The following is an 11,142-nucleotide window of genomic DNA, read 5'->3' as shown; positions in this document are numbered from 1 at the left end:
GCTAGCCCAACTCTGATACCAATTGTTAGGGAAAATCGCTTGCTTGAGACAAAGGACTATCAAGAGAATAAAAAAGATAATATGCTAGAAGAATAAAAAATCACAAAAGACTTTGTAAGATTATGTGAGATCCACCAACATCCACAGCTATTTAGATAACTAATCAACTATTTCAAAGACAATTATAAGATGTAATATATTTGCACTTTCCAAAAATTCCTCTTTTATTTTATTATATTTTTCCCTCTCACTCCTTATTTTCCCTTACCTCTCTTCTAATTGTGAATATAACAACTCAAAAAGCTTAACCGACAAAAACATCTCAAGAAAGAATAATATCAGCTATTACATGTATTTATAATATGATTTAATATTATATTACATACCATAAACCTTTCTTTCTTCTGTTCTCTATAATTACATAGTAACTAGAGCTTCTTTGCTTTCCTTTATTGTTTCAATTGCAAGCCATCATAGCAGACTATCGCCAGCACTTTGAATGCCACAGGCCACCTCCTACTTTGGCTGTTCTCCTTGGAAGTAAAACCATGCAACAAACACAAACAAGAAAAATAAAATATAGCGAAAAGAAAGAACACTAGGATTTAATGTGAAAAAAATCAGAACTGGAAAAAACTCACAGAGTCACACTACACCAAGAAGTCCCCAATAAAAATTGGGAGAAATTTGTACATACATCTTTCTCTCTCATTTTCTCCTTATCTCTCTTCACTCTTGCCCCATTCTCTACTAGAGCTAACAAAGAGATACATATAAAAAGCTACCCAAGGGACACAACCCTTCAAGAAAGATGAGAAAGAAAACTGCCCAACCCCTCTCACAGGGCCAAGTTTGGAGCTCTGTGGAGTTCCACTCTGTCTCCAATATGTTTATAGCATTGTAGTGTTGGGGTGTAGAGAGTCACAGCGCTTCGCTCTCTATATACCTCCAACCAGAAAATGCACCGCAACAGTGTTGTACGGGAAAAAAATTTTCGGGCGCAAAGCACCTAAACCCAAGCTGGGGGACCCCCTGCAACCCCTCGACAAGCTCAACCGATGGAATTGAGGTCCAAGGCAACAATATAGCCCGATTGATTGACACACTCAGATTCCACATAAAACTAACATTAACAAGTCAAACAACTGATTACTAGGACTCAACCTTCAGCTACTCTTCTTCGTTGGCCACCTAGAGCTCGGCGCCCTTCCGGTCAACCTTAATTTGATAAGTTTTCTTCCAATTTTTTATTATGATGAGGTAGAGAATTAAAAAAAAAAAAAACCTTTAAACATATTTAATAGAGAAATCAAGTTACCTATGAATTCTATTGAAATCAAACACCTATTAATTTCATGTTAAATAAATTTACATCCTCTTGAATTCTTTCAAACCAGGGATACCCTAAATGTTATTATGGGATAATTAATTAATCATGCAGCAATACACGTTTATGATTACGGGGTCGTTGCTCTTCAGCTTCCTTAGAAGTAAGATGAAACTTTCAGAAAGTGAGAATCTGAATTCATTGTGAAATAAAAAAAAAAATCATTGATTTTCTCTTTTATAGTTCTCCACTTGCATCAACTCATCCTTCATTAAAAACACTTTGCATTGTTGAGCACACATTGATCGTCTACTTGTTTCTGACAGATTAAAATATATACTCAGCTTACATTTCTTTCAAATCCCTCTTTTAGGCTGACGAGAGAGCTGTTCTGAAGCATTTTACCTGGCCTGAGAAGAAAGCTGATGCACTGAGAGAAGCTGCTGTAGAGTACCGGGAAATTAAGCAGTTATATGCCGATGTTTCTTCCTTTATCGACGATGCTTCTCTGCCCTGTGAGATCATCTTGAGAAAAATAGCGAACTTAGTGGAAAGGTTTGTATCTAACACAACGTCCGTTTCTCGCTACTGGCTGTTTGGGTACAAGTTGAATCTAATAAATCATTTAAATTTAAATTTATTAAATACTGAGAGGATTAAAACCTGAAACTGCTTGGCAATGGCTTGATAACTATTAAATCTTGCCATACCCTCCTCATGCATTACTTTGCTATTTGTTGCATTTAAGATTTGTGAGAGGAACAAATCCTTAATTCCATTAAATCCTATTAATGGTGAGATTTAATAATTCTGGATTTTGTCAACGAGGTTGAACTGTGATTTATCAAAATAGTAGGGTTTAAAATCCGTAAGAACTATTTGATGTGATTCAATTAAGGTTTTGTTTCGGACGGCTTTCTTTCTGCTTTCTAAAGCAGTTTTTTAGTACAAAAAAAATTAATTTTGTACTAAAAAATTGCTTTAAGAAACGAAAAGAAAGTTGTCCCAAACGAATCTTAAGGCTTCGTTTGGGACAACTTTCTTATTTTTTTAAAGCACATTTCTAATACAAAAGTAACTAATTCAGGAAATTTTTATGCTAAAAAGCTAAATTAACGAGCAGTAAGAAAGCTGCTCGAAATGAAGCCTAAATCTTGATGATATCCTGCCTTGCTGAATAACGTTTATCAACATTTTGAAAAAATTATTGATATATGAATATTTCTGTAAGGTCTGAACGGAATGTTCAGAGGCTGATCAAGTTAAGAGGCTCTGCCATGGTCGCTTACCAAGACTGCAAAATTCCAATAGACTGGATGCTTGATTCAGGAATTATTAGCATGGTATTAATCATTTGTTATGTTTTTTTTTTTTATTCTCTACCTTTTTAGGTACTGTAAGTATTTTGCGTGGATATCAATATTAATCTGTTTATAATTTGAATTCAAAGCAGATAAAGCAGGCTTCTGTGAGGCTAGCCAAAATTTACTTAAAGAGAGTGTTGACAGAGCTGGAGTTCACCTTGCAAATAGAGAGGAGGTCGGCTCAGGAGTCTCTCCTTTCTCAGGGTGTGCGATTTGCTTATCGGGTTTACCAGGCAAGTTCTTAATCTCAATCTCACAAAACCTATTAAGAAAAGTTTATTTCTTTTTCAATCTATTTTATTTTCTTCATACTTTTATCTTTAACACTCTAATTCAATCAAGAAAACTTTATTTCTTTTTCATTCTATTTTATTTTTTTCATACTTTTAATTGAAGTGTTCAAAAAACAAATGAAGTTCAGTTATTTTCATGTCCTGGTTCAAATATATAGGGGGCAACGGTCACAGAATTTTAAAACCTTTAAGTTGTTAATACAATTAATTTCAAGGATTAGTAATGGATGGTTGAGATAATAACATACAAAAATCTTATTTTATATGCTAGAAGTTATTCGCCAAATCAAATTTTGTTATGGTTGTACAGTTTTAATTTAAATTATATATGATCAATATATTTTGTAACATCATTAAGAGCATACCATCCATTTCTTGTATTCTTGTCATTACTACATTGAAATCTCATGAAATTTTGCTTATATTAAGGCATAATTTGGGACACCTTTCTTACTGCTTTTTAGTACAATTTTTTCTTTCTCAAAAAAATTTTTGTACTAAATTTTACTTTATAAAACAATTTGAAAGTTATCCTAAATAAAGCCTAAATTGCATTCACTAAGAAAACAATTGACTGAAGCCGAGCCTATGTAAATGTTGTTGACCTGTAAGCTACGACCCAACCGACTCCACTAACCACGATCTACTCACGTTGCCCTTCTCAAAACTAGATGGAACTCCCTCCCTCTCATTCAAACTAACACAGGCAAAGCCGAAGCCCTCATTTTGCTCGATCCACACCGCCCTCTTCATCCCGTTTGTCTCACACACACAAGCAGGAAGAAGAAATCACACCTGATTCATATTCCGTCTCCGACGCCGACTTCCGTATCCCGCCAGATCCGAAGCCGCACATCCGATCCTGCCTGCAAGTAAACACGACAAGATCTGACCGCCTCGACCCGCCATAGGCTCCTTTGATTTAAAATAAATACAATAATAATAATAATAAAATTAAGCATTTAATAAGAAAATAACACCTATGTGATGATTTCCATTTCATGGTTAAAATATATAATGGGGATACACGTTATATGTATTATTTAACTACTTCAGCGAGGCTTGTAGAGTCATATGCTACATAACACACAAGGACATGAAGAAAACAAGTTTAGATTCTATAGTCTTACTATTCTCCTTTAGCAACATTGTCCAATTTAACATTTCAGAGTTACTTTAAGGTGCTCAAGTCATCAGGAGCATTCAGGCTTATGGAATTATTTTCTTTTGGTCTATCTTGTTTTGGATTTAATTGTTTTCTTTTGGTCTATGTTGTCCTGAGCTATTAGAGCTTGATGTTGATATGCTGTTGAAACTGTTAGACTTTTCAATATTTTTGCATGAGATTCAGGGAAATTTTATCTGACAATTAGTTCATAAAGTTCAATTAAAGATTGTTTCGAATTTTGCTGGCTTAGGTGGAAGAGAACCATAGGCATGTTAATAACATCAAAATAATATGATACATTAATACTGACTTTTCTAACAACTACAGCTATCAATGGCCCATGATTAGAGAATTTGTAGAACTATAATTACCTTGAAAATGATGATTCTTGCAAAATATATTCTATGCGAGGACCAGAAATTAGATCTGCTAGAGATGTTGAAATTAACAGCAAGGCTATTAATAATCTTTTCCAAATATCTTACATTACAGAGGATATCAAGTATGAAATAGATGTTCAGATGACATGTATCTACATTGAATGATTGTGAGATTTTCTTAGTGAATGAACTTTAACAAACAAATTAGAAAATTGAAATTATTCAAGTAATGGTGGTTTATGTCTTTCGGGTGCCACTATGCACTATGTGCAAGTAATTAGTGCACTATACTTCGAATCAGAGTGATTGATATAAAATGTATTGGCATGATAATAGTTATGATAGCACATAGGCTATACAACATTATTGGACCATGAAAATAATAAAAGCATTAATGATCACGAGGAAGACAAAATCATTTGAAATGTCAAAATACATCTATTCTAAAGCAAAATTCATTGATAATGTACGCCACCAGATCCATAGCACTTGAACAAATGGACAGAAGGCAATATCTGTATAATGTCTCCACTCTATATGTTGAAATCAAATCCCATATGTGCTCTGATCGTCGTATCCAATATCTAATTCTAACAGTCATAGAATATTGTGTGAGTTAAAGATTCAAGTTTCATCCTCCCCCTTAACAGGGTTGAAGTTGACATAACTTGGATTATAAAATGTCCCCTAAATTTTTACAAAATACAAATATTTTTCAAATGACTTTAACATAAACCTCGATGATGATCGTGTTGATAGAAAATCTCAACCGTAAGGATCCCAAACTTTTAAAAATGCCTCCAAAATTCCTATAATAATACAAGTGATTGCAAAATCACCTCCTGCAACTGTTTGTCTTGGGTGATCAATCAAAGGGGTTAATTCTCAAAAGCCTATAAAAACTTCAAAATCTAATCATTAAAACTTAAAACTAAAGCCCATCTACCTCCCGCAACTGTTTGTCTGGGGTAATAAATTTAAAATTAATCTCAGCTCACAAAAAGCTCATAAAGAGCAAATGACATGTCAGGTGTATCATTATGATTCATCCTTAAATAGTCTCTTGTTAGTAAGGATGTGAAATGTGCCTTATGATCGGGTGATTTTGCCACAAAATGATACAATTATATTACGATCATGGCCAAAGCCTATATGTTCCCTAATGATGTTAAACCCTCAAGTAATGAATCATAGAGTATACTTGATAGAAATAAAGCCCTCTGTTAGCTAAGGTGAATTCATATATATCCCCTTAGAGACAAACATCACCCTAGATCTATTAAGTATCATTGGATGAAGCAACCCATGACTGTCGATAAGGTTCCTTTTATCAGGTTGGGTCGACCACTTTCTCTGACTAAGTAGACCAAGGACCATGACAGCCCAGGACGACGGAACAATGAGATATTGATCGGGGTCATTTTCATTACCCCATCACCTGTTTTATGTTTAAATTGAAAAAGTTTCAAATCATAAAATTAACTTTAAATCTCTAAAGTTTTTGTTATTATATGCTTGGAACTTAGTACCTATCCCATGACTAGTCTTAATCGAAAGTTTTCTCTTGTTTTCGAGAGGGGTAATTAATTTAGGGGCTTGCGCGTTTAGGAAATCATAACTCAAATTATAAAGTCCTCGCAAAATGAGGGCGAAATCTCTGGGTAGTGTTTTATCTAAAACTCAATATGCCTTCTAAAATTTTACTCTGGAAACTAAACTCGTTAAAACTCTCCTCGACTACATAAACAAATTACTCGAAAAGAGATGACACGGAGAGGCAAAATTTTCAGAGCCCACAGATTTCTTATGATTTTTCAAGGGTCTATTTTCTCTTTTTATCTTTGGCTAGATACATGTAAACTATAATAACAACAAAGTTATTAAAAACCTAATAAATTCATTAAAAATAGGATTTTGAAATAATGAATCATATAAAATTTACTATATATATTAATTCATATTATCTTGTTTCTGCACTTTGAAAATGTAGGGTGATGTATCAGCTTCCAATTACTAACACTTACCTTTTATTTGTGTATAATGAAACTATATAATACTCTTTACCATCCAGCTAGTACGTGGTTCTAGTATTTAATTGGCTAATGCTATCATTAAAATTGGAAACTCTGAAGCTACCATTTAATTTGGTGGACTGCAATTCTCTGCAGCTACTACAAATGCTACCGTCTTTCCTATCTATGGCATGGATACTAAAGGGCTTGCTAGGTGACCTAAAGCTGTTGAAGTTTATTCGCAACATGCTCATTCATTCAATGACCACTAGTCACTAGAGCTAGTACTGCTAAAACAGTTCAACAAAACAGTACCTCAGTCTTTGAAAGGCTTTCACACCCTAAAGTTTTAACTATGAAGAGAACTGATGTCAAACAGAAGGCTTCACTGATCTTATCGAGTGTCATCACACTACTAATTGAGCCTTTCTTACCAGGGAGGTATGATCATGAGGCTTCTTTATCTGGAGTAAGATTATTTGGTAAGAAAAAGAGAGAGATGAATGCAGAGCTACGAGCTCAGCAATCATTAGCCATCTATCTATCAACTCTCTCAGCCTTGGAGCTAGAGATTAACATTCCCTACCCATAATAAATATGAAAATCTAAAATGAGTTAAAAGAAATAGCTCTACTGGAAAGATAAAATAGTCTTTCTGGGAACAACAACAACAAGCTCCTGTTCCTTCAAAGAAGAATCATGAAATTCTATCCGCAAGGGTACACATAGTTCTAAAAGTTGCAAAAGATGATAACTTGATAAAGAAGAGGTATTAAACGCCATTGCCAATCAAGGCCAGGAGAACACTAAGAGAGTTATCATAACTCCACTAAGAGAGTTATCATCTACCACGATAACTAAAGATAAACTAAGATCAGCTCCACGTGATGAACATTGGAGTGTGACACTTGGACCTTATATGATCAGTTAGAAGAAGTTCCTTCAGATGATGGGCAAAACAAGGACCTAGAAGAAGAATTGCTTAATGAGACACTTGCACAGACATAAAGATGTATAAAGCGCCATATGAAGGAAATGGATAATGAGATATCAAAGCTAAATAACAAGATGAAATAAATGATGGCACAAATGACTACGATGATGCAGTTGATGTAAAAGAACATCGCTGTGAATCTTGCACTTGCTTAGTTATATAATCACCAAGCATCGATCAATGTTCCTTTTAATACGTCAACTGACTAAATGCTCCAGATATCTAAAGTACAAACCACACATGAAGAGGGAAATAAAGCTAATTGTTTTATTCATCAACATACTCTCCAAAATGTCCCAAGTACATCTGAGCCTGTGACGACTGCACAACTAGAATCAATCATCAATGAAAAGATCAAAGTTATCATTGCCTTATAGCAAGTAGAGAAATTTGTAAGCAAGGGCCACCTGTACATGGCTGAGTATGATTAAGTGTCATATCCTAAAGGTTATTGTGTACTCAAGTTCAAAACTTTTAATGAAAGTGATAATCCTAAATAACACTTGGCCCAATTTAAAGCAACTTATAGAAATATTGGAGGCATTGATGCTCTACTTTTCTGCCAATTCATTACTAGTTTGACCATGACTATTTTTAAATGGTACATCAAACTTCCCAACGATTATGTTAAGACATTTGTAGAATTTAAAAATATGTTCATGAAAGGTTCGTCGGTGCTACTGAGAAGACCACTATTACTAACCTTGCCTTAGAAAAAATGAAAAAGGGTGAGTCAGTGACAAAGTATATAACTTGTTGGTGCAATATGAGTACGAAATGCGAACATCAATTAGAAGAGGAGCACCCCGTTCAACTGATAATGAGAAACATCGATGATAAGATATTATCATTTTTATGCATGACATCCCTCAATATTGGATAGAGTAGCCAAGTTTGAAAAGTTGAATTTATCCAAGTTTGAAAATCATTTAGATAGGATCTAAAGAAATAAAGCTATGGACACTAGAAGAGATTAAATATATTATGTATCATCTATAAGAATTGATGAAGAAAAATAATCTGCTTCTAAAGATAATAAATGAAAGTAGTATGTTAATCCTAAACCCTTGTATATATTAGTGTTGTGAGGAAACGACAAGTCTTAGACTTCCCGCAGTGGAGGAGAACATGCAAAGCCAGGAAACAGTGATCTAATTTCATCTCTTAAGGATAGGATGAATAAAGAATATTCTTTTAAAAGGGAAAGTGTGGCCAAACTATTCAAGCAAGCGCTTAATGTTGGCCTTGAATTATCGGAGTATAAAAGACTTGAAGAATCTGATTAGAGAGATAATCCAAATTATTGTTCATACTATCGAGTTATCAACCATCCTATTGAGGATTATTACATCTTCAAGGATTGGATGGAAAGAAAGTATCAAAAGGGGGAATTTACATTATTAAATTGTCTTAGTTAACCCTAAGAGAGAATCAGCATGGGTGATCATATTCTATTTCGTGTCCTTGGCTAAAGAGAAAGTAGAAAAAGATATAATCATCAATGAAGGAATCATCTATAAGGATTCTAAAAAGAAATATATTACAGATAAAGTAATGGAGTATAATATCATTTCCCATTTAAGAAAAATTCCAGCATAACTCAGCGTCTATGAAGATTTTCTAATATCATAAGATCTCCTAGAAACTTTATTACACGCTCTTAAAGATCCTGAAAGATATGAAGCACATTTTGCATAAAGATGTTTGAGCAAAGTTCTTCATACCCGAAATGAACCAATTGCTATATTCTCTGATGAAGATCTCATGCTGGGAACTATGAAACATAATCACCTGCTATATGTCACAGTAGAAAGTGATGGCATCATAATAAGTCGAATTTTGATTGATACCGGTTATTCAATAAATCTCATGAGATTATGCACATTAAGATAACTAATTTTAGATATCCAGTATCATGGTTTAGATAAACTTATGTTGCACGATTTTAATGAGAAGAGATTAAAAATTGTAGGGTTGTTTTTTCTTCGCCTTAGGTTTAGAGAACTATATATAGAGGACAAATTTCACATTGTTGATGCAGACATTTCATTCAAGGCACTCTTGGATAGACCTTGGCTCTATGAGAATGATCTTATTCTATCAACTATGTACTAATGCATGAAATATCTAAATGATAGATAAGAGTTTCGAATTTATGGAGATATACAATCCTTTGTAGTCCATGAAGTGAAAATCTATGACGATGCAAAATGCTTCATTCCAAATGAAGCCAATAAAATCTTTGGAAGCTGAAGCATCAACCTCAAGGATTATAAACAATCCAAAGAAGTTGAGAAAAAGTAGGCATGAAGAAAGAATGTGATACCAAATAATGTGATACCAAATCTTCCTAAAAGTGTTAATATATTGCCTAAGCCAAATATAGTTGTATCTCATTTGGGAAATGACACAGAAGAAGATGATATCTCTGAAACCTAGAACTGCTAAGCCCACAGTACATGCAATAGTGCCTAAAATTACTACTGGAAAAATATATAAAAGATCATTGGGCCATGCAGGTTCTCCATAATAATTATGTCCCATCCCTTTAGCCAATTTAGCTCTTAATACAGGATCATTCAAATCAGGTTTCTTTGTTATTTGGATAGGTGAATTATTGTAGATCCATCCCCCAAAGGAACCGGACATGATAATTTTTTATCATCCGGCTCGAGCAAGAATCAAAAGAATTACAGAAATAGATCCATAGAACATAAATAGGTCCTAGGTCCATAGAATATCTATATTTCTATATTTCATACATATCTACATATATAATGTAGAATGACTCTATGTAAGAAAAGATTTATCAAATTCCATTTCCCCGAGTTGCAACGATTCATTGTAAAGAATTCAGTTCTGGCAACAAGGAAATGCTCAATATCCAAGTAGGCTTACAAATTCGATCATGATCAAGTGCTTTTTGGATTGTCTCATTCATGTCTTTTGGTTGGTTTTTATCCCCACAACATCTCGATTGTGTTACATACAAAAATACAAAGTTTTTACTTGTTACTAATAAAGTCTAGCCCCTGTGCTTCCTTAGATCCCTTATTTAACTCCGATAGTATCATAGATCAGGGTCGATGCAGAGGAAATGAATGCATCTACATACTATAAAAAACTTACTAAGATTACTATCAAATTCATACGAAATACTAATACTAGCAATTAATTATAAGAAAATTACTAAAAAAAAAAAAGAAAAATTAAACAAAGTGGAATAATATAGAACATTGGATTCCACATCACTTATTCTAGGGATCTTACGGAGCCTGTTCATGCATGACATGATTCGGGTATGATCATAGAAAATATTCTCCTCAAGCGAACCGGCCTATCCTATGCTACATAAAGGGACTTACGTGATGGTTGGATGCGGAGACACATTGGGTTGTGAATTCCAACGTGGCGGATAAAATCATATATCTGCATGGACCAATCAATAGTTCAAGTCACACACTCCCATAATCCATCCTCTTTTAGGAAAATATACTTCAACTATTTGATTCGTATCAAATAAACAATACTTCAGAGTTGAATAGAAGTATCCAAATAACATGCCTTATTTTTCAATAATCCATATTTGTAGCAATGAAAGACT

At 33.9% G+C, this 11,142-nt stretch overlaps 1 protein-coding gene across 1 annotated transcript in view; it reads left to right on the top strand.

Moving 5' to 3' along the window:
• LOC110107354 (protein CHUP1, chloroplastic-like) overlaps positions 1-3,046 on the top strand; it is a 4,384-nt gene extending 1,338 nt beyond the window's left edge. Inside the window, exons 2-4 of the mRNA XM_028699700.1 lie at positions 1,701-1,882; positions 2,559-2,670; positions 2,781-3,046. Of these exons, the coding sequence (XP_028555533.1) occupies positions 1,701-1,882; positions 2,559-2,670; positions 2,781-2,936 (450 nt within the window). The 3' untranslated portion in view covers positions 2,937-3,046. The remainder of the gene's footprint in view (positions 1-1,700; positions 1,883-2,558; positions 2,671-2,780) is intronic.
• The last annotated feature ends 8,096 nt before the right edge of the window (positions 3,047-11,142 follow it).

The sequence above is a fragment of the Dendrobium catenatum genome, unplaced genomic scaffold, assembly GCF_001605985.2.
Source record: "Dendrobium catenatum unplaced genomic scaffold, ASM160598v2 fragScaff_scaffold_1369, whole genome shotgun sequence".
Lineage (NCBI taxonomy): Eukaryota > Viridiplantae > Streptophyta > Magnoliopsida > Asparagales > Orchidaceae > Dendrobium > Dendrobium catenatum.
The sequence above is the reverse complement of the archived record's forward strand: the minus strand, read 5'-3'. Positions and strand labels throughout refer to the sequence as shown.